The sequence below is a fragment of the Zootermopsis nevadensis genome, unplaced genomic scaffold (genome assembly GCF_977971745.1).
Source record: "Zootermopsis nevadensis isolate Lab colony 2312 unplaced genomic scaffold, Znev_1.0 Znev_ptg000022l, whole genome shotgun sequence".
Classification (NCBI taxonomy): Eukaryota; Metazoa; Arthropoda; class Insecta; order Blattodea; family Termopsidae; genus Zootermopsis; species Zootermopsis nevadensis.
This window is the reverse complement of record NW_028259154.1, coordinates 14016819-14041508: the sequence shown is the minus strand read 5'-3', so window position 1 is coordinate 14041508 and position 24690 is coordinate 14016819. Positions and strand designations below refer to the sequence as shown.

The following is a 24690-nucleotide window of genomic DNA, read 5'->3' as shown; positions in this document are numbered from 1 at the left end:
CTCACCATCTACTCTTACTACTGCCTTGGAGTCTTTCAACGTCGCTCTAATGAGCCTGACTTATTTAGATGGTATCCCAAATAGGAGAATATCGTTTAACATTTGGTTCCTGTTGAGACTATCAAATGTTAGTCTGAAGTCCAGATATAAATGATTTAAGTCAATATTATATTCATGGGCTTTCTCTTGAATCTGTCTCAATACAAATATCTGGTCTATCGTTGATCTATCTGCTCTAAAGCCCCACTAATACTCACCTGACATCTCTTCTACATATACAACCAGTCAATCTATTATATAAAATACTTGACAAGATTTTATATATTACATTCAGAAGTGTAATTCCTCTATAATTGGTACACTCCATTTTATCTCCTTTTTTATGTATAGGTTGTATTACTCCTAGGGTCCATTCCTCTGGAATCTTTTCTTCTTTCCAGATCAACAATATCAGATAATGTATTCTCTCCCATAACTTGACTCCCCCCTTTTTTAGTAGTAGTAATCCCATCACTTCCGGGTCCTTTACCATTTTTCAGACATTTGATTACTTTTTGCACTTCTTCAAACGTAGGATCTTCAATGTAATTATCCGCAGTATAATATGTCGGCTGCTCTGTCTCAATTATATTTCCGTTCAGGATACCACTAAAATACTCTTTCCATCTATTAACAATATCACAGTTCTCTGTCAATAAATTTCCTTGACTATCTTTACATGCTACAGCTTTTGGTCTGTATTGTTGTGTTACTTCTTTAAGCTCCTTATGAAATTTTCTACTTTCATTTCTACGATGGTGTTCTATCATACTGTCGATCTTTCTTCCTAACATTTCTCTTTTCTTCTTTCTACATATTCTGGTGGCCAATATCCATTTTTCATTATAAAGATTTCTATTAGCTCTCATATTTCGGTGTAAACATTTCATTCTAGCTTGCTTCTTCTGTTCCACAACCGATCTACATTCATCATCATACCAATCTTCATTTCTTGATCTTCTTGTCTCTCCAACAGTTATATGTGCTGTATTTAAAATGGCATTCTTTATGCAGTTCCATTCATCTTCGATATTAGGCCCTTTTTCTATCTTTTGTAATTCTAAGTTTAAATTACATTGATACTCCTGTACTGTACCCCTATCTTCTAATTTGTCTACATTCCATCTTTTAATTCTTTCCATTTTCCCTTTCATAACCATACATATTTTTTGCTTCATTCTAAACCCAACTAAATAATGGTCCGAGTCAGAATTTGCCCCTCGGAATGTGCGCACATTTTCTACATCTGTCCCCCATCTCCTAGATACCAATATATGATCTATTTGATTAAAATTATTTGTCCCTTATGAATATCTTTCCTTGGGAAGTATGTGCTCATGACCCTTAAATTATTTGCAGCTGCAAATTGTGCTACCCTTAGGCCATTATTATTAGTTTCTTCATGTAGACTATTCCTTCCAAATAGTTTGACATAGACTTCTTCTTTCCCAAGCTTTGCATTATAATCACTAAGTACTATTATCATGTCATGTTTCGAAATTTTATCACATACAGACTGCAATTCATCATAGAAACCATCTACTGCTACCTCTTCTGTCCCCTCGGTTGGTGCATAGACATTAACAAGTGTTATATTATTGAATTTTCCTTTTACTCTAAGTGTACATATTCTTTCACTTACTGGCGTAAAGGCCAGCACAGCCTTACGCATTTGTCGGGTAACAATAAATCCTACTCCACATTCTCCTTGCCTATCGTCTTTCCCAGAATAATATATGAAGAATTTTGCCTTATTTATTACTCCCTTATTTTTCCATCTAATTTCTTGTATAGCGACAATTTCCATTCTATATTTTATAATTTTATCAGCTATACCAGGGGTGGCCAACCCGCGGGCCGCATGTGGCCCGCCTTGAACATTTTTCCGGCCCGCGAGATTCATCACACTTTTACAAAATATATTTATATTTAATTTTTAGTGCTATATATTTCTTTACATGTAAGAATAATAGTAAACACAATTATAATAACTCATTATGTTTCAATTTTTCACTCCAAAAAAATGTCTATAGTGTATCTAAATCTAATATGGGGATATATAATTTTATATGTGGCCCGCGGAGTTGTTATGCATTTCCAAAGTGGCCCGAAAGATCATTTGGGTTGGCCCACCCTGAGCTATACCATTCATCGCTCCTACTTGTAGCAGAGTGTGCACATTCCATGTTCGAATATGTAGTACCAAATTTTTATCCTTGTTCGTAGCTAATGTTCGTCTTCGTGAGGACAGTCCGGCTTCATTCATCAAATTATTCTCAACTTTATTCTTTTTTACGATGCAAGGTTGTTAGCCTTGCGACCAACCCCCAACCTGGAGGACCAGGGTACCTGTCTTAGTCTGACCTCTCCCCCTCGACCAATCTGGCTAGGGAGGCCCTACCAGTAGCAATGCTACCGCCAGCATAGCTCTTGGAGTCACTGAGGTACTCAAGCCCCACCACCACGACAAGGTGCAGGCACCATTAAGTGGGGATTTAGAAATACTTGAAAGATTAAATTCTACACTTTCCAAGCAAGTTATTTTTATTTGTCATGGGATTATCAGGAATTACTTTGCCCGCGTTCTAGAGGCGCGTAAAGTGAGTACCAGGGTAAGTGATGGCTATAGAGTGAGGTGTCACTTGAAACTGCGTGTATAAGAATTTATGTTCTGTGACACTCACACTGTGACTAATGGATGCCTGTGAAGGGGTTTTCCGAACAGTCAGGAGACGCACTGCCAGGGCTTCCTTCGTCTTGCATTGTCAGTCTCTGCAATGTCACAGCAGAATGAAGCTCGACCGGGGACACAGGTCACTGTAAGTTGCATTTCTTTTTGTCTCCAAAACCCCAAGACTCCAACCATTTTCCAGAACTTACTCTTTTCAGATTTGTGTAATGTTTCATTTCGCGATTTTGCAGACATGATGGACCAGTGATACACCTAATCACACTACGAAACACGTGTTCCGTAGTCATTTTTCCGTAACGAGGTCAGGGGTCGCCAAGGTAATTGTGTCAAGCTTATGGATTCCTGTAATCAGGGATGCAGTTTCAAAAGTAAAAGCTATTTGAAGAGGATGACTTTCCCACTTCAAATACGTCGTATATTAAAGAAGCTCTAATAAGTAGAGTTTGACATTTTGCTATGTAACTTTTCAAAGTTCCAAAAAAAAGCATGCTCCATCAACTGCCTGTAATTTAATTAGTGATAATAATTAATGTAATTAATAACATTTAGTTGTACCGTACTACGTTAACGGGTGTACAAGTACAACGGAAGACGAATGTTAGAGCCGTGATTTAAACCGAAGTTCTCGAGCTGCTACTGGCCCGTTTAAAAGAAATAGGTGCAGACGACGCTGTGTTGTGTAGTGTGATGCTGTTCTGGCCGTAGGATGGCATGGACTTGGACGACGTCTTGCCTCATGTGGGGGAGTTTGGACGCTATCAGAAGCTGTTGCTGTGGCTAGTTTGTCTTCCCGCTTGCGTACCGTGTGGCTTCTGTGCCTTCAACCAGTTGTTCATGGCCGATGTCCCCGATCACTGGTGCCATGTGCCTGAGCTCATGGACCTGCCCGGTATAAGTCCCCAGGACCTCAGACAACTTACTATTCCTCCTGACGTAAGTTATTTGTATAACGAACCTTTGTCAGTTGACGAGGAAACAAATCTTTGAGTATTCTGTCTATCTTTATGAACCTCTTTGGCAGGGCACAGATATTCCGCGGACCTCCTTCCCCACTTCTGGTGGGGTTTTTTCAGTTACAAACGATGAAGTGTATGTCGTAACATAAAGACGAGATCTTCATTGAAATGAAAGGGGCCAATGTGATTTTATGAATAACCATGACCTTTGACCTTTATTTAGAAGCAATAGCCAGAGTTAAGGCTTTTATCCCATCGTCTCACAAGCCTGTTGATGGCATTCTCGTTGAAAGACCGCGGTAGGTAAATGTCTATCAACGCCTCCCGTATTCTGTCGTCTGTTGAAACACGTTGGCCCTCAAACATGTGGAAATCTGAGCTGGTTGGGGGGTGAGCCAGGATCTCCCACCCACGTTGCGTAATAAGAGAAGTTTACTTTAAAGGTAATGGTCTCTTGGTACTACTTAAACTAAGCGCCGTGAAGACGTGTGAAGTATTTGTGGAACAGCTCCACTCTTGACATCTGAAGGTAATAAGCTGCCAGCTTCACGTCCCGACCGCTTTATCCCCTTGGAAAGCTCCCACGGCACCTGTTAGGTTAGGGGTTTTCAGCTTCGGTCTGGATCCAGAGGTTAAGAGAAAAATCGATAGCTTCCACCTGGAAACGAACTTGTCATCTAGCCCGTACAGACTGAACTAAGCAAGTTGCATGATTGATTGTATCTGTGGAATTTGCTGCTTATATAGGGAAAGGGATACGAATTTTTACGTGCAAAATGCAGTAGAAATTATTAGTCATTATTTTTGTTGACATTCCAGCAAGAAAAGTATTATGTGTAAGAATACAGAGTTTTCCCCTTTCCCCATCCGTCTTTCCTGTTTCCTCTAAAACGAAGCCTTGCGGGGTCGATAATGAGATTATGTGGTTGCCTTCAATCGATACGGTGATGTAGCGGATAGCAGACGGTCTCATGGGCGAATCTGAACTCTGTCTAGGCCTAGGTTGAGAAAAGATGTAAAGGTTGCTGATTCAGGCTCGCAGATGGGAAATCCGAGGACCACGTCAGTATTTTGTCCTTTGTGTTATCATTCAAATATTCTTTCCGGGTACTTTTGCGTCCTTTTGCATAAATCCTGGGAAGGGGGGGGTCTGATTGTCCTCTATTTTCTATCTCCAAAACTAGCCAACGGATTTGAAAGTAATTTGGAGTTTAGTGTTCACACTAAAAGTCACTGTGAGAATTTAACTTTGGTAGGTATCGATCTAATATGAAAAATATGCAAATTTGTGAAATTGATTTCGTGGTCACCTGAAATATAGATGTATTATTGTATTATGTTACTAATTCATGCACTGTATTGGTTGTGCATGTAAAATTTGGTTGAACAGCTGAGTGATCTTCCTAGCAGGGGTAAGAATTTTCTTTTTGCCCTTACCTTTAGACAGCCTGCCCTCTGTCGCTAGATACTGGGGCTTCTTCCATAGGGGTAAGGTAACTGGAACATAAGCTCATTAGCCGTCTCCATAATGACAAGTCCCAAAATGCGTGGAGTTTTGTGTTTATTCCTGATATATTCATGGCATTTACTACTTAACACGGATAAGGCCACCTTATCATTTACTTGTTAATTCAATTTAATTTGCCTCCGTGGTGATAACGATTTCCCACAGAAGAACATTTTGTCAGGTTTCATTTAAGTAAGTAAACAGGGTTTCAGTAACACTGATGTTTTTTCTGTTGTTCGTAGGAAAAGTCAAATTTGACATTCAGCCAGTGTTTGCGCTACGCAGTGAACTGGACAGCGCTGCTGCAAACACACTCCCTAGCGGAGATCGCCCCAAACGAGAGCTGGCCTGTCGAGCCATGTTCCGCAGGTTGGGAGTACAACACCACGCAAGTTACATCTTCCATTGTTATAGATGTGGGTACACAAAAATTTTGATATTTTAATGTATTTGAAGTGCACTGTGATACTGGAATGTCAAACTCTTAGCCATCACTTATTCTTCCCATAACATTGTTCGTTCTTAGTTTGTTTAATGATGCTGTCTTAACTGCACAGGTTATGTGGAACGTAAAGAGTTGGATGAACTTACAGGCCTCTATGATGCTTTTACCCCCATGTAAGCTGGAATTTGTCTTCTTCCATTTCACTTATTTTTTTTTCACTTTTGGTTATGCTAAATAACTTGAGCATTATTGGATCGTTCTGATATCCCTAAGGAAATTTGGTACATTTTCTGCATAAGGAAATACTAAATTAAATTAAATCCATGGTGTACCAGCCCTCTGAGAGCCAAAGCCGACTAGCTGGCTGCTGGCATAAGCAGAGGTGAACGATCATCCAACCAGTTATACGGTGACGTGTGGTCAGCACGACGAACCCCCAGCCATTGCTAGTTTTCCTGACCGGGTTACGCTACCCATTGTAGCTCCCCAATTTCCTCACGATGCTGAGTCCCATACACCGGTCGAAAATCTCATGAGAAATTTCTTTCCCCGAGACCCGAACCAGCGCACATTCCGTGTTGCCAGTCCGAAGCATGATGCCTCGGACTGCTCTGCTACTGCGCGGGACGCATAAGGAAATACTGCTGAGTGCAATTGTTCTTTGCTGATTTTTTTCAATTCAACCAGTCTTTTAGAGAAAAAATGTTCTTTTTACTACTACATCTGTGTGGACGGATCGCCTATCTCATGTAGCGCATTATCCCTTCCTTGGCTTCTTTCTTGACTGCTTTATTATTCAGAAATCATACCATTTTTGAACAAAAACCTAGTACATGCTGGTAAGACTGAGGACAACTTTACTGAGTTTTTGTATCACTGCCTTTTATTTAATGCAGTTCAAATTCCCAGAAAAAGCCTAGCATAAGGGTCTGTTGTTAGCTGAAGGTTAACGTGAGCCTCAGACCTTGGTGATGGGTGATGACCTACAATATTTTATATTCAAGAAAGGAGAAGTTGTGCTGGGTTTTGCCAGTCTTGAACCCGAGACCTTTGGCACAAAAGCCAGTTACCTTATTCCTAATCTTTCAGGTTGTCACTGTAATATACTCATTGAAGATGGTTGTGTTTTGGGATGTTGAACTGTGTAGTCTGTTAGATATTAACTCATGTGTCGGAGGTACTTAGTGCTTACATCATTAGGGAATCATATTGTTAGTATTTAAATAATAATTATTTTCCTTTCTAGTTTGATCTTGTATGTAACCATGCCATTTACCCAACAATTGGATTGGTTGCTCTCAATGCTGGAGGGCCAATCGGAGTGTACTTCTTTGGCGTACTTAATGACAGGTAAGTGAATATTCTGTTTGTCACTCATACAATTTTTTATCTGGGTTTTATTTTAAAGAAGTTTGCAAGCTCCTCTCATTTTCAAAGACTAGAATCTGTCGTAATTATAGGTTGCTATGTGGAGTAAAACCCACTTAATGGCATCTGCACCTTGTCGTGGTGGTGGGGCTTGAGTACCTCAGTGACCCCAAGAGCTATGTGGGCGGTAGCATAGCTACTGGTAGGGCCTCCCTTGCCAGATTGGTCGAGGGGGAGAGGTCAGACTAAGAGAGGTACCCTGGTCCTCCAGGTTGGGGGTTGGTCACAAAGCTAACGACCTTGCACCCTAAAAAGAAAAATGTTTCGAAACCTCAATCACAGATGGACCTAACAGAGGACCGAATGGATGCTCCATGTGCCCTCTAGTGCTCCTTGATTTGGTTATCCTAACATTGTTATTGAAGTGCACAGATTATGAAGCTTCTCACTCTGTAGTTGTCTCCATTTTCTTGTCACTTTATTCATTTTAGGTCTAGATATATTTAGTGCCCTGTTCTCAAACACCTACAATCTTTGTTCTTCGCTGAATGCGAGAGACCAAGTTCCACGCTTGTGTAAGACAGCAGGTAAAATTAAATTAACAGGTTCAGTGTGTTAATAAGTTTAATTGGATCATAAAAGTATCATAGATATGAATTAAGTTAATCCTCACATGTTCAGGTTTGGGCGTCGCCTGTCTTTCTTCACGTGTTTGGCCGTCTTGATAATTGGGAACTTGCTGTCAGCAGCTGCTCCAGATTTCTGGCTATGGGCCACATTGAGATTCATAGTAGGGCTTACAGTGCCTGCAATCTACCAAATTCCATTCATTATTTGTAAGTGAAACTTATATCAATTTGAGCGCTAAGAAGAGGTGAAGATTCATTCATTAATTCATTAACACACGTTATATATTTTTGCAGCATTGGAACTTGTGGGCCCTAACTACCGTTCATTTGTAACAGTGATGACCTGTCTGTTCTACTCGGCAGGCCTCATTTTATTGGCTGGAGTGACGTATATGGTGCGGAATTGGGTTATCCTGACACTCGTTACCTCTGCCCCTTTTCTGTTATACTTCATATACTGGTGGTGAGTCAATCAGCAGCTAAGGCAAAATACGTATTTTTCCTGGAATATAGGTCAGACTAAGACAGGTACCCTGGTGCTCCAGGTTGGTGGTTGGTCGCAAGGCTAACAACCTTGCACCGTAAAAAAGAAGATGTCTCGAAACCTCAATCAAAGCCTCGGACAGACGGACCTAGCAGAGGACCTGATGGAAGAGGAGAATTTAGGAGACCATGGACCGAATATGGACCGGAGAGCCATAGAAGAAGAAGAAGAAGAAGAAAAAGAAGAATAGGGCATTTAAATCCTACGTTTGCTGTTAGAACTGGAATTTTTTTTTGTCAGTACAGATTAATCATAAATAAATCAGTCAAAACAATTTCATCTACATGTAGAATGACTCTTTAGTTTTCAATTCTAAGATTGTGTAGTTCAAATGCTGCTTTAAAAATATCTGTAGAGTTTAGAAAAGAGCCTGGTGCTTTTGGTATGGAAAGGGATTAAATTGTTCTGTGTTCTCCCAGAAAGTTAATTTTTTATTTGGTATTATAGTGGACCTACGACGTGCGTTAAGAAGAGATAAAACCAGGCAAAGTCTGTTCAAAACAAATGACCATGAATTGCTTCCACCATCACTGTCTATTTAGAATGCTGGATTCACCATAGTAAAGTATAACATTGAGATATGATCCTGTCCAATATTAATTTACAATTGCAGGTTCCTTCCAGAATCTCCAAGATGGTTGCTTGCTAAAGGCCGCTTTGAAGAAGGGTCACAAATCCTTGAAACCTTGGCAAGGGTAAATAAAAATGAGCTACCACCAAGCTTCAAACTGAAACTCAAGGTACTTGATTTTTTATATTATTTGTGATTTATTTAATGACGCTGTCGTTGTTTCATACTGTGTAATGTTGGTATTACACATGAATAAAAGATGAATAGTCATGTATGAACCTTAGCAAAACATATTGGTATTAGAGGAATAGAGAAAAGTAAAAGCAGAAGAAATATGTGATTTATTTTTCTCAGCTCTTGACTAATTCTATTAAATATTTTCCCAGTTTTCAAATCTTTGTAACGTATTTATGTCTAAAAAATGTAAACACTTAGAGTCTTAAATGTTTCATGTCACCGTGGAAAATATTTAATTTCTATCAGTTATGCAACATGGCATATGCATATCACACTAACATAATGATAAACTGTTAATCCCAGAATTAAAATTTGACACGTAGTTGTGTAGTATGGAGGTGCAAGTCCCCAATTCTTAAATGATAATCATTAATGGGGAAAAAATTTGGAAAAAGATTGTGAATTTTTTAAGTGGCTAAATTATATTGTATTATCAAACTTTCATTGTGGTCTTCTGGGTTGTTTGATCATGAAGTCTTCTGGTACAAAATCAGATTTTGGAGGAATGTGCTTCTTCCATCTTTAGGGTTGATGTCATTTCTGGGAGATGGTGAGAGTATGTTCCTCTGGTTAAATTTAGTTGTGCACTGTGCTAAAAGAATTCAGTGGCAGTAGACGCATAGCCTAGACTTTTATTTTGTAACCATGTTTTTTTACTGAATTTCATTTTACCAGAACAAAACTACTTTATGACAACAGACATGTTGAGGTTATTAATTTTATGAATATGCTTATAAAAGAAATAATAAAGGGAGTTAGTATAGTGAAACTTGCGCAATATTGGATCTGAAGTGAAATGAAAATTTTTATGCTTTGTACTTGTTTCCATTTAACAGGTATTTTCTTTACTGACTGGTAAAAATATTGTACTTTATATATTCATTTATTTGGGTATTTATACTAGACTATTGTTGAGCAATAGACATTTTAAATTTCCCTCTTTCCCTGCTGATTGTTTTCTTTTATATTCTTATTTACACTTCTGTTTCCATGTCGAACAGTTTTAGAGGTAATTGTACATCTTTTCATTTCGTATATTCAGAACTATAAAATGTTCTCATAAAGAGACGTTATGATTAATTCAGGTTCTGATTTTGATAGGTTCTACTGAAAGTACAAACAATTCCTGCATAATTGTATAACGCTTCATTCCAGCAACGCATGATGTTGCAGCGTACCCACAGTGAGGAGGCAAGATTGAAGAAAGGTCCTGGCGCGATGGCCTTGTGCCGCACTCCGAACATGCGTCTGAAGACAGCACTCATCACTCTTAACTGGTGCATTATTTAATGTTTGGTTTTCAGTATGAAATTTACCTTGAAGTCTGAACATGATGTCTGATTGTTTCCTTATTACAAATTTAATGACAGCCAGTCACATTCAGATCATAATAGATTCTACGTCAGGCAGTGGTGATAGTGTTAAAAATAATCATGTTATTCAGATAACTGAGTCGTATTCACGAGACTTTTTTGAAAGATACACGTGCTTCACAATCCCTCTTTTGTTTTAGTTTCTGGTAATATCATGTATGATTCATTGCAGGTTTGCTAATGAGACTGTGTATGTGGGTCTAAGTTACTATGGGCCAGTACTGGGCAGTGACCATTATATAAGCTTCTTGCTGTCCTCACTTGTGGAGATCCCCAGCTACCTGATATGTTGGGTGGTAATGGATCGTTGGGGTCGGCGCTGGCCACTCTGTGTGTGCATGATCCTGAGCGGAGTTAGCTGCATCATCACTGTCTTGCTATCAGAAGGTAATTAGTATTTTGGCTAATGAGATGAAATAATTTGCGCTGAAACTCTTGTATTCTCGACAGCATTTTAGTAAAATTTATTTCTGTTTCTTTTGGTTTACCCATTTTTCTGAGAATTATATCATGAAACGTTTCTTGTTTTCATATTCTGCACAATTCTTTCTTTATGTATTCAACCATTCCACAAAATGCCATAATGTTCCGACATTCTTAATCCTTCATCTGACATCTATACACAGATCAATCTTACTTTTTACGTAACCAAGTTTTTAAAATTTTTACAGTGTTTTATACATTAATTTCCTATATATTAATAATTCACTGTACTGTCTTCAGTACAGATACAAATAAAATATTGTAATTAGGTATCTAGTGTTTGAATTAATGAATGTAAAATTTTAGCACTTTTGTACATTGATCTGCCTAAATGTAAATATGACTGCAGTGTTGTTCATTTAGGGGTTCGCAGTGGCTGCACGGTCTGAGGCATGGGCCTTGTGCCGCTTGGTCACTGGGACCGTGGGTTTGAATCCCACTCAAGCCATGGATGTTTGTCCGCGTTTTTTGTGCTGTCCTCTGTACAGGTAGAGGCCTTGCTACGGGCCGATCCCTCGTCCAAGGAGTCCCACCAAAATGTCTATAGATCAAGCCAACGAAAAGTTGATACCCGCAGTGCTCAGGCACTTGAAGAATGGGTCGTTCCCAGTATCCCAGTGTTGTTCATTTATTTTTGTTAACTAGTATTTTAAAAATAGATATGTTATACTTTAAATGCTATTACTTCGACACATTAACTACTGTGAAGATTTAGATGGGAACTTGCTCTCTGTGGCAAGTTCTTTTACTAGCTGGAATGGTTTTGTATGCCATGAAGTAGAATGTTTTTTTCTTTTCATTAGATAAAAGAAATCACTAAAGCACATCTTCATCCAGGATTATTCTGTGTCAAATCTAATATTTTCCCAGCAGTTCATTGAAATTGCCATGACTAACTAACTAAGCAACTAAGCCAATGAAACAAAGACATTCTTCACAAGCTGATAGCAACTTAGCTAGTCAAGCTATTCTGTTCTGTGCATGGAACTCCAAAAGGTAGTTGCCATGTTTATAACAATCCATTGCAGGACCTGTCATGAGTCAGTTAAATCCATTCTACAACATCACACACTGTTTCTCTAAGATGCATTTTTTGATATTGTTTATCGATCTATACCTAAGCATGCCATGTGGTCTCTTCCTTTGATTGTTATTAATGCAGCATAGAAATTTCATCTGTAGATGCTGTTATTGAGACGCTTTTACTGTTCCTGCTCTCCAAATTCTTCATCTCGGCATCTTTTCTCATTATTTACCCGTTTGCTGGAGAACTTTATCCCACGCAGCTGAGAGGTATTGGTATCGGGATGTCTGCGTACATTGCCGGCCTTGGTCTCGTCGTCATACCATTTGTTACGTATCTGGTGAGTACGGTTCTTCTGATTAACTTAAATTCATAGGTGAATGAAATACAACGAAAATAATTTCTGGCCATCTGATATAAGAGGCTGTAGTAAAGAGTTACAATGGGGCAGACGTGCATTCTGATTACAGTGTTGTATCATAATGCGTTGCTATTGTCGGATTGCGTTTTAAGCGATACTCTCTTTGTCATTCAACTTGTTGTAGGGAACAGAACTTCTGGTGTTACCGTTGGTGATTCTGGGTGTGGTGTCGGTTGTGGGCGGGTTGTCAGGGCTGCGTCTACCAGAAACTCTGCATCATCGCTTGCCACAAACTGTGGAAGAGGGAGAGGAATTTGGTAAAGACTGGACCTTTGCTGAGTGTTTGCATTGCATCCCTGTCAGGTAAAGTATTGATTTCTTATTTTTCTTTGTATTTTAATTACATTCCACTATTTTACATGATAGTCATATTTGTAATCGCAAGTACAGTAGTCATTGTACAAGCCGTATCCTGTTATAAAATCTGGGTATTTATAATGACCACCGTTGTCACATAACCATCTATTGGACCATATATTCTGCAGAAGATAAGTCTAATTCAGATCATCAAAATTTATTTCTCTTAGTTCCATGTTAATGTTATTGCTCCTTCTCTGTATTTTTATACTAAATCTCAGTTCTTCAGATTGAATGGAAAAGTTTCAGTGATGCAATTTTAATCAGATCATGTTCAGAGAGTCTATGAAAAGACTGTTATTCAAATGGAAGATCAGACTGTCATTAGACAGTTAGACGGTACAGTTTGATTGTAAATTAACAAAAGTTTGGTTTTATTTTGCTACGTACTCATCTGTCTTTAAAACTGGCTTATAATCCTTTAATTCACATTTATTTTTGGATGCTATTAGTATGTCCCTTGGCTGTTTAATGTAGCTGGATCACCTGTTATTAGGACTGTCTTGAGTAATTAACTGAAACATTCAGTGATAAAGTTGTCCCACTACACTCCATGTACATGCTTGGGGTGGGGAGAGGAGGCATAGCTCCTACACATTCTCAGGCTTGGCACTAGAAGGGGATGAGTGGTAAGGAACATGCCCTGGCAATGCTTGACCCCTGGGAAAGGACCCCAGTGCCCATTGGATAGAGGGCTGGGTGTGCACCAGAGCCGGTCTCGATGCAGAGGCTAGAGGAAAATTCCTCTGCCTCTGTCAAGGATCGAGCCTCGGTCTTCCAGTCTGTAGTCACTCGGTATACTGACGGAATGAAATGAAAATTGAATTTTTTCACAATTATCAATGGAGGCAGACACAGGCAACATGCGATACATATTCTGCAGCCGTGTTTCTAAATCTGCTAGGCCCAGGTCATCAATGGTGCCATGAGGAGTCATTTAATAGGAGTTTTAACACGAATAACCTTTATACAACAGTAATTAAATGCTGGTGCATTGCTGATTCACCATGTTTTTGTATAGACATTCTCCTGTGGCCGGATCGTACGAGGACCTGAGTAATGACAAAGACTCATTGGAGTTGTCATTACAAAAATCTGCAGAGCCTGAGAACAAAACTCAAGATGAGGTGGTGCCACATAGTAAGGACTCTTCCCGCAGAGCGTCCACCAGGATGCCTCGACTTGTCCGTCAGTCCAGCATGATGGAGACTCCAGTTGACACATCAGGTGCCATGAAGATGACATACTGGTTCTAAATATACTTTATTGCATATGTCTGAAGTACCTGTTATACAAATCCTGATGATCATATGTAGATTTATGAAAAGACCATTTAATGTTTTTTGCTGTAACCCAGTGCTTCTGAAACCTGGGTAAATTACCCAAAAGTTGGTAAAAGTGGTTTTTCTTTGGGTAATGACACACCCATTTCTGTGTGACTTGACTGAAATCCCCGATAATGTTAATGGTTTTGCAGAAAAAAGGTTGAACTTAGGTCAAGCAGTCAGAGCAAAATGTTATTTGAAGAAAAAAAGGGCCATTTGGAGTCGTTCTGGTTAACAATTCACGATGAATATCCTGTGGTTGCTGGGGAGGCCGTGATGCAATTATTGCAGTTTCCGAGCACCTACGTGTGTGACGTAGGATTTTCCACTCTTGCCTTCATAAAGAGCACAAAACGAAACTGTTTTCTGAACTCCGAATACGATGTGAGGTGTGCTGTGTCTCCAATTGCTCCCAATTTTGCGGATCTAGTAAATAAGTTGGAGCAGTGGCATTGTACTCATTAGCTGGGACCTGGGTGATGAAATATTCATGCTGAATAATTACCAAATTTTTTGTGGCTGCTAAAATGTTTAGAGATGTTTAAAATAAAGACATTGCATCAAACTTTTTGTTTGATTCCTCTTTTCACTTGTCATACATGTTTTCTGTGCAGTTAATGTTTTACCTACATTGGGTAAAAAGTACTTTCTGATAAGCAGTTTTGGGTAATGAAGGAAAATGTTTGGGAAGCAGTGCTGTAACCTGTCAGTAAATTTAAAGAGGTGTGAAATCAGTGACTGGAGACTGCAAGGGCGGAGTCCTTTCTTTGCCACCGCATTCATTGTCGATGTCAGGTCCACCCACCTACCCAGCCAATGAGTATATGAGACTCTTTCCCCAAGGATACACGGCCAGGCGATAAAGTCAACGCCTCACCTCCATTTAGTGCCAAGGTTAAGAATGCATGGAGCTGTACCTTTCCTACCCCATATGTCTTATTGGCATGGTGTTTAATTAAGTACTAGGGACAACTTTACATGACATGATTGCAAAGCTTGAATCAAGTCTCAAGGGATGTTTACTCAGATAATCACCTCAAAGTGTTTCTATGATAGTGCTGTATCATTTCAGGGGTTGTTTACTATATAATGAGATAATAAATATTCTGAATTGTGAAGCGTATGATAAATATGCATATTTATGAGTAAAGATTGTATTATGTACATTAAAGTACAGAGAATCCTATTTGTCCCTTGACAGGCTGGCAAGAAAACTGTTCTTCCACGCATGCCCCCTGCTGGCCGCCGGACCGTCTCTTTGTCACTCGATACTTGCTGGTGTATCTTGATAGCGCTGTGTTTTTAGGTTAGGTTAGTTGTCCTTGAGATGTGTACCAGTACGGTTTGCAGTGTTATGAAAATGAAGTAAACAGAAATTATTTATATACAATAGATTTGTACAGTGTTATTCATGGAGGAAATACTATAGAAAGTTTTGTAGGAAGTATCCTGACAACGCAGTGCCATGTAAAGCAATGATTTTCAATACTGTAACAAAATTACGTTGTATGGGATCTATGTTGGACAAAAATAAATCTTGTGGTTACATAAACAGCCAAAATAATGTAATTTTATCATTTAGGTATTTGGTGTTAAAATCTGCAGATCTACATGCCAGATATATTGGTGTATAATGTCAAGGATTGTTGTCCTCTGTATGACTAATATTGTAGACTGTGTAATAACAAAATCACAGGCCTATATATGGCTCATAAAGTAGTCTAAAAAATTATGCAAACAATTTACCCTTCATTTTGACCAGAATTAAAACCTTCTATATTGCTTGTCGGAGGAGTCCTACCATATGTCACAAAAGATTAAGAAACATCCATGTGCGAGGAGGCCAAGGTCCTTCAGGGACTGTAGATCTACTGATAAAGGTAATATTGATGATAATGTAGCCCCTGTCATGACCAGAATGATAATCTTTGTGGTCCCAACAGCAAACTATATCTTGACAAAATCATGACCTCGATATGGTTGGTTTAAAAGCCAGAACTGTAGCCCCATATATGGCTCATAAAGTTCTCAGTATTATAAATAGTATGATAGTCCTCTATAAGCCTCATATCATAGACTATATAATTATCAGAATTGTAGACCTTTGAATGTCTTCTGTGGCATCTGCTTATAGTGACCAGAATGTTAGCCATGTTTGTGGCTTGGGCTCATATGAACTCCTATTTATGCATTATAACAGACTTGGACTGAGGCATCTACATAGTTATTACGGTGGTCTGGGAAAGAGGCCCATATATAGGCATTAAATGGTCCATGTTATAAGGCCCTGAAATGTTCATAGTAATGGTCTATGATGGAAGCCCATACATAGCCATTATAATGATCTGTGAATGAAAACCCGATATAATCATAGTCTCGGTATATGATCGAGCTCCCTTATGGGCAATATAACAGTAAAGAATGGAGGCCCTTCAAAGGCATTGTAATAGGATGGAATCGAGGCCTATATGGCCTTCGTAGTGGTCATCTGATATGGCACCTATATAGTAGATATAATAGCACGTGGTCGAGGCCCCTGTAATCTATGTTCGCGGCTCATATTTTGGTATTATAATATCCTGGTACTGAGGCCTCTACACATCTAGTATAGGGGTCTTATATCACGGCTGTTCTGTGGCCACTATAATGGTCTCTTCAGTTTTGTTTGACAGGTAAACAGTTCGATTGACTAAAAGATAGGCTTATCCCGAATAGAATTTTCCACGTTTTTCATAAACGAAGAATATAGGTTGAAAGGAACGCTAACCCATTTAACCGCTGCAGTGCATTACGTCACTCCATTGCGTTCAGGTAAGTTTTCTGGTGGTCAGATATGACAGTAACCAATGGGAAGGCATCATCGCCCTCCAGTCCAACGTTAAAACTACATCGTGCGGAGTTGCGTCACAAAGTGTAATGCATTCTCCAAACTAGTGCCGTTTGATTCTCCGATCTCTGCCGTTTTTAGTCTGTGTAAACATATTTATTTACAGTATAAGATTAGTGTCTTTACGTGGTGTGGTGCTAGAAGTGAAATTAAGAAAAGTTAATTAATTTAAATTGTCAGACACGTATCTTTGTCTGCGCTGCAGTTTTAAACGTAGATCGGCCTTACAATTTGCGAGTTAAGCAGCGAGTGACCACCAGACTTTTATGTCCGCTCTTATCGCCCAGGCAGCCCTATTATTAAATAGTATAAAAGGAAAGGAAGAAAACAATAATGTTTAACATAATGCATTCGGTAAATAAAAGTAAACGAAAAACAAACAATTTACATGTGAACAACGGTGGTCCGCGGAACACCTGTTGAGAAACATTGCTGCAGTCAGTGTAACAATAACATGAACCGAAATACGGGTGTGTCAAAGAATTTCAAAAGGAAATCTGTGAAAGTCTGTTATAGTGGAGCAAGAAGAAATAAGATTCACATACAAGCATGCAGTTTCCCTTATAAACAATCCAGATATACGAGTGAAGCACGTGTCCTTATGAGCTTTTACTTCCATATCTGTCACCCCTTATGGATATGTTTTCATTTACAAAACCGAGAGTTGCTGCTGTGATTCGTAATAATGTACTTTAAGCAATTTGTGGTACATTACTAGTGTGAAGAGTTTATTTAAATGTTTAAATTTCATTCAATATAATGTATTTTTATTTTATAATTAGCGGGATAGCGTACGGTAGAAGGAACAGCCACTACGCAGTCGCATGGCTAGTGCACGTGGTGATTTGGAGTGCAGTACTGTGCTATCCAAAGAAAACAGGTGTTGGTGATTTCTTGAAGTTTAATTAGTGTTTTTCAACAGAATGGATAATTTTGCTTATGCCAAACGAACACTGCTCGCGTTTATCAAATATTCCAACGTAGCAGCCACAAGCGCAATGCTTCACTCATATTTGGAAGCACTATCGTAGAGAAGAGAAGAAATAATACATGTGAGTATGGTACCATTCCAAAATACAGTCTTTACAAGTTGTCTCAAAAAGATGTATACACACATGGTTGATATTCCATATTATATGTGTATACATCTTTTAGGGACACCTGTATTTATAGTATATATATTTTAGAGAAATAAAATTATTACATAAATCAAAAAAGTGATTACGTTAGGAATAGGCGTTAATCACGTTATGTACAAAAATTCTTGGAAGTGAAACTCAGCACCAACATGCAGTTATTTCCTATTAGAAAGAGGACACCCGGTAGTAATTGCAATTTGTGTTTCTGTTTATGAAATGACCAATTCAATAGGGCTCACTTTACGTGCTTTCTATATAAAATATTTAGTAATCATGTTCTCAATTAAACCTGCATGACTTTTCAACTTCATAAAATGTCGCCACACATAAAATAACACAATTATGCTGCCGTATCTGTGTATACGAGTAGATCCTATTTTATGACATGTTTCGGAAGCTTGCATACTCGTATGGAATACATTATACTTAATGGCTATAAATCTCAAGTGCATACCGAACACAAGGTAATGGTGACTTGCGTTAAATCAGTGCCATAGTTTTCGTTTCAGAACCCTGAATCGTAGATTTCATTTCATTGAGCGTTATTACAGTTTTACATTTGTTACTAATAGTAGATCATGAAGACCAGTTAAAGTTCCGAGCCTTAAAAATATTATGGGGACAGGTTATTTTTATTAAGTGTTCTGTCTGACGACAGGTCCATATGAACAGGATTTTTCCATCCTTTTCTCGGACTGGGACCTGTTCATATACGTTCTTGGCAGATGATCCAGAAGTGGTTTGCCATTGCCTTCTTCTGTGTGTGAATGGAGTAATTGTTGGGATGCCACGGAGAAACCGGAGAAGCCCCCGGAGGAAAACTCCGTGTTGCCTAGACCACGGCCTTGCCCAACACAAGTTATAAATTCTGGCACCGCCGGGAATCGAACCCGAGACCCCAGGATTACAAGGCCAGCGTTCTAACCGTTCTAACAGTCGAGGATTATTTACATTATTTGAGCTTATGGCGACAAAACAATCTGTTAAATAGTCAACGTAAGGCCATTTAAAGATAAAATTCCCATCCCTGGTCTTCCTAGGGTTTTTTTTTCCTTTTAGGATTTCTGCATCTTTCTAATATGTACTGCATGTCCGTACCATGCCACCCTTATTAATCTGATTATCCTAATGGCTATCGATGAAGACTGTAACGTCTATATTATGCACTTTTTACCTTCTTTAAGGTCCCTACGTTTTCCTCAGTACTCTGTTCTCAGGCATAATATCGTAATGTAAGAGACGAACGTTACACCCATAAAGACAAAAAGTGAATTATAATTATATGTATTTTAGCATTTAAGGTTTTGGTTAGCAGTTAAAATATTCTGAACTGCATGTTAGCAAACATTCCCAGAATGTAATCTGCTATTAATTTGTTTGTGAATACAGGCTTTTGCGTATTGTGTGCGATCCAGTGTACCTGTACGTAGTAATATTGTGCAATAAATATGTTTCTGGTCTTTACCTACCCAATTCAATTATTATATAAATCTTTAATTGGAATCAAATCCTATGACACCATCAAATAAAAGATTAATAATGAGCCAAGAATAATTAAAACTGGACCACATTACGCAATTAACTTCATTATGCAGTACTATTTTTGATATCACCAGCCACGGTTAAATGCCAGTTATCACCTTCGCTTCTAGAATTACCGCAAAGATGTCTCTTATGTCCGTTGCAACCAGAATGGGTTAAGGTGGCACGTTAGAGCATCATTTCTTTTTGTGCGTCATTTTAACAACCTTTTCTTGTGAATGTACTTACTGTACACGATGCATAATTTCTTCATAATTCTATTTCCTGAAGTAAGTAGATTTTCTTTTCTGACGTAAGTAATTGATCTGGTGTCATTTGTTCATAAAATTTTTCATAGACGTGAATATATTTCTTCATATTTATTCCAAGGTCGGTGTATTAAGTTTCTTTCTCCGACACTGACATACGAAAATGGAGTAGTTACATTTATTACATGCGCATGTTGTAAAAGTGAATTTATAATTTTGTACAATGTATTGTTAGTGTCAATAAGATTGCGGATAATAACAGAATAAAAATTCTCCTTTCGGTTCTAGAATTACTCAAGGGATGTTTGTATCACGTATATCGCAGTTTACGCCAGGGAAGGGGGGGCAGATACATTAACGGATGCGCGTAAAAAAACACAAGAACGTCGTGTTAATTTCGCCCCTGTTTTTGTAATTGTGTCTTGTGTGTATGGATGCTGTATTATTTTCTCATTTCTTTATCTTCTGAGACGCATATAAAGCTGTCTTCTGTGTGCCAGTGACGTAAATGATTGTTATAAAATTGCTGGGGTTGTATTTCGTACGTAAGAATGTTCTAGAAATGGCATCGTTCTTTTGTGTGAGTTGTATCGAATTACTGCTTTGTCAAACAGATGGCTCTGCTATGTCCGTTGCAACTTATTTCACTCCCTCCCCTCTTTCACGCCACGGATGCAGTTCTGTAGTGTGGTGTTATGTACTACAACTACGTGCTACGTTGTTTAATTTTATTTTGATCTTCTGCAGTGTGCGTGTATCAAATGTTTCTCTCCCTCTTTAACATTAATCATCATATTGCATGAGTATTTTGTATGTGCGTTCTAGAAGTCATCTTCATACCCGTTTTCGTGGGAATCTGAGATCTCACCCAACAATATTTTGACAAAAATATAGGGCTAGATCTTTGAAGAACGAAGTGTCTTTCCATATTTTTCGCAGAGACTTTTTTTTGATACCGCACTATACCGTGAACTTTAAGAAAAATTATAGCACCCTGTCAGAATAAGATAACGGCCAAGTTTTTTTCCTTCGCTCAAATGGCCCGATTTTAGATTTTAGTAGAATTACGTTTCGATCCTGACCTACGTAACCAGAAATGTTTACGTTTTAATTAATCAGCCATTAGTCTTCGAATTTACTTGTACGGGCTCAGTAATTTTGCTGTTTTGATCTATTTCATATCAGAATGAAGCTGATTTCCCGTAAGTACTTCCATCTTCCACAAAATAATATCCGTTAGGTAGTTAATTCATAGTAGTTTATAAATATTTTCCAGCAAGTATTTTCAATATACGAAATCGCATGCATCTTAATAAATGTTAACGCTATATGCCGTAATTTTTCTCAGTGGTCGTCTATAAATCACAGGGTGATCCAAGAGCCGTTTGCCCAGTCATGAATCTTACGTAATGTATAAATTCCATTACTGAAACTGACTTAATGGACTATCCTGTTTATGAAAGCGATTCGTCACAATTAATGCTGAAATAAGAGGCATAAACAAAACATTGCCCAAACTCAATCATGAATACGTGTGTGGTTGACCGTAGTGTTTCCCAGAGCGAATTCCCCTGGGCGTCATTTCGAAGCTGTGACGTCATGATTGTGTAATAATTCTCTGGCGTTAGCTTTCCCTGCTTGATAGTTAAATTGTAAATAATTACAGCTGTTAAGTCCTCCCATGACAAAAGACATTACAAAAAAGGAGGTTGTATAATGTTGAACAGTGTCGTTGAAACGTAACTTTTTATATTTTGGTGCTTAGTTGCTAATCACTTTGATACTTTAACCTTTGGTTTGGCGACGTTGGTGGCTGTGTCTGGTGGAATATAGGCCTATACAAGTTACTTTTAACAAGGTTAGAGAAGCCACGACTCTTTTCGTCCCATAACACCCACGGGCTGTAAATTAAGTTAAAGATACGAACGTATTTTCTTCTTTTCACCAGGACTTTAGTGCCATACTTTAATTCGATAAGTGAAATGGAATAACACAGGTCCTGCTTCGAGGTGAATGTGAAAGTAAATTTTAATGAATAAAAAACACGTTTATGTGCTGAGAGCAAGATGGAATGAAGACAGATATTATTGAAATTTATTAAAACAGACATTTTCGGCTCTGTGGGGTTTACACGTGCGTCCATTTTTTGCGTCAGGAATTAAATATTCACAGTAACAAGGAAATGCACCGCTTTCTAAGAACTACTTTAATAAAACTGGAAAGGTGTTCTTCATGCCGCAACACGGGCGGTGAGGTCAGCAGGTTGCTTAGTTAATAACTACGGCTCAAATGTACCGTAGAATTTGATCACTCATATTTGGAAAAAAAAAATAACAAAGTCAGCAATGATGTCCAAACTTATTCTTGCGATGTGAGCTACCAATCGACTCTGTTTTAATTGTTGCCACAGTTTGGTCTAATTACAACTCCGTGTCATGCGGACTGCCTAGTTATTAGAAAAATGCGATAGGCAAATTGCAAATAACGTAGGACACTGTATATCCCATACTTTAAAGAAGGTTACTGATAGTCTACAGAGTAGTGTACGACTTTTTTATAAAATAAAATAAGTAACAGGTAGGGACAGATAGATTTCATTAATTATTATCGTGCTTTATTTACCAGTACAAAATATTTACAGTGTGTTACGTGAATGGATGGATGGATGGATGGACGGACAGAAACCATGTAGGTTTAAATATACCGCTGTAGCCTTTCAATCCCAGTACGTGACGAAATACAATAAAGTATCAGATAACTTGTTTGAAGAAATCTTTTTATAGTTTAACAAGTTTTGGTAAGATGTCTTTCCAAAGTTGCCAAATCGTGTTTTAAAAGGAAACCATCAATTGGAGACGGCATCTAAGTACAAAACTATATGTTCGTAATTGTTAAAAACATTTTGACGACATTGCATTGTTGGACAGAATCACATTATCAGAAATTGAGCCACTTTGCACCCAGGAGGGATATTTCTTACCAGAGACAGCCATGTCGCTGAGAAAGCAATATCGGACTTGTGAGTACGCTTTGAAGGTTTCAAGTTTCCTAAGTTGGCACTAACAGGGACAGACAGCTTTGTGGTATCTGATGGTCGAGAACTGACCATTAGGAATCAGCTTGGAAGTGGATAGTGTGAAATGTAACACCAGCATTCTGTCCTTCACATTTAGTGAAGGCTTTCAAGAACATGAAGCTGAAGAGATTATTTACATCTGTGGAGGAGGAAGTGTAGAAAATGTAATAAGGAACGTCGGGATTTACACTTGTCACCAAATGTATTACGATTATCTCATCAGGGAAGACAAAATAGGTGTGGCATGAGAAATATGAAAAATTTAATCGAAATTTCAGTCAGAATATCTTAAGGAAAGACAACACTTGGGAAGTGTTTGCGAAATGGGAGGTTAATGTTAAAATGGTTATTAAATAAATAGGTCTGACGGTGTGGACTGGATTTATCTGCAAACTGCGAGCTCCTGTGAATACGGTAATTGGCATGACTAACTGAGCAACCATTAGCTTGCCAAAGATTTCGTGGAGGTAGTTAAAGCACTCTGTACCCAATCAGGCCTATCTATCCTAGAGACTAGCGTCTGTTGTTGTATGCAATATTTTCTTTCTAAAATTAAGCTGGTCAAGAAATGTACAGTTTCAATTCAATCCAAAGATTTGCCACGTTCTTGAAGCCCAGCATCTGACTACATTTGACCCTTCCAGACGCCTCGTGGCATGGAAGAGGAAAACAATAAGATAAAGAGAAAATGCTGACTTCAGAGCACATCACTAAATTGATTGGCCTGTTTTGTTTGCCATCTCAAAACTTTGTGTTCCAGGAAAATTCTTCAACATTCAGGTTTTCTTTATTATCTTTTCTTTAATTTCTTTAATATGAAGAGGTTGGCATATTTTTAAAGCACGTTGGTACTTGTGCGTACAACCTGCTTTAATATTCACTATCTCTCCATTCTGACCACGTACTATACTCGTATTTAGACGTATGATTTCCATGCCATCATCAGATTCAAAAGCGATTATTTCTTAAACAGCGTTAACCAAGTGATGCGCTTAATGAAGGCGCGTTGTGTTTTCTTTGAGATAGAAAGTTAATTTTAAAAATTATTTGGATTAATTTCGTGCTTCAGAGAGATAAGACGCGAACTAGACCACACTGACTGACGAGAGCTGAGTAGGTTGGATATTAGTTTTGTATCAGATGCGTGTGTATTTACAGACGGGTTTATAGAAACCAGATAATACGAAGGGGTTTGACCGGATGTTATATATATAACACCGAGCAAGTGTGCTTCAAACTGCCGAAAGGGTTTGTGCAGACAGGATGTTTAAACATTTAATTCACGGTCAGTGGGTTTAAGTTTAAAGGGAAAATCAGAATTAACCAACAGGGCTGTTTCAGTCTGAGTTCTGTTACTGTAGTATCCAGACACCAGAGTATTTGAAAGTATTGGCTCAAACACTGATTTATTGTACATAAATTTTTGTAGGTTGAACGCCATCAAACTGTTTTAGAGTGTTTGTGAATGGTACATTGTGAAGGATATGTAAGGAAACCCACATCAACCTCTGTAAAGATCCATTCTTCTTGGTACGACATTCGAAACCCGGACCTCCTGAATCCGAAGTAGGAAACACTGTGACATGGACAACCGCGTTCGGTTCTCGGCAGAGCAGGATTTTTCTCTTAGCCAAACTTCCGGAGTAGTTCAGGGGCTAATCAGCATCATTTCAACCGGGTACCGGCCCGTGCGAGGTTAAGATTGCGTCTCTGCAGCGTGTGCTTAGATAAGAACTGGAAACAACTTCGTCTTTTAACCTTGCTCAAAGCAGGAATTTAAATAGTATAAATATGGCTGTCCTCTGGGTTATAGCGTCGTGTAGTATG

General features: G+C 38.5%; 2 protein-coding genes across 8 annotated transcripts in view; both read left to right on the top strand.

Moving 5' to 3' along the window:
- CarT (Carcinine transporter) overlaps positions 1-15703 on the top strand; it is a 73873-nt gene extending 58170 nt beyond the window's left edge. For 5 of the 7 annotated variants that reach the window (XM_087353663.1, XM_087353664.1, XM_087353661.1 and 2 more), the window contains 11 exons: positions 3437-3664; positions 5437-5610; positions 6886-6989; positions 7689-7843; positions 7931-8099; positions 8794-8920; positions 10144-10265; positions 10534-10748; positions 12027-12208; positions 12414-12592; positions 13668-15703. In XM_087353663.1, the coding sequence (XP_087209789.1) occupies positions 3437-3664; positions 5437-5610; positions 6886-6989; positions 7689-7843; positions 7931-8099; positions 8794-8920; positions 10144-10265; positions 10534-10748; positions 12027-12208; positions 12414-12592; positions 13668-13902 (1890 nt within the window). In that variant the 3' untranslated portion in view covers positions 13903-15703. Of the gene's footprint in view, positions 1-2065; positions 2859-3436; positions 3665-5436; positions 5611-6885; positions 6990-7688; positions 7844-7930; positions 8100-8793; positions 8921-10143; positions 10266-10533; positions 10749-12026; positions 12209-12413; positions 12593-13667 lie in introns of those variants that run through there. The other 2 variants (XM_087353666.1, XM_087353665.1) reach the window with 2 other exon arrangements.
- A 1119-nt stretch (positions 15704-16822) lies between these two features.
- Positions 16823-24690, top strand: part of LOC110835907 (limbic system-associated membrane protein) — an 893271-nt gene continuing 885403 nt past the window's right edge. Inside the window, exon 1 of the mRNA XM_087353891.1 lies at positions 16823-17910. The gene's annotated coding sequence lies outside the window, so the exon portion shown is untranslated. The remainder of the gene's footprint in view (positions 17911-24690) is intronic.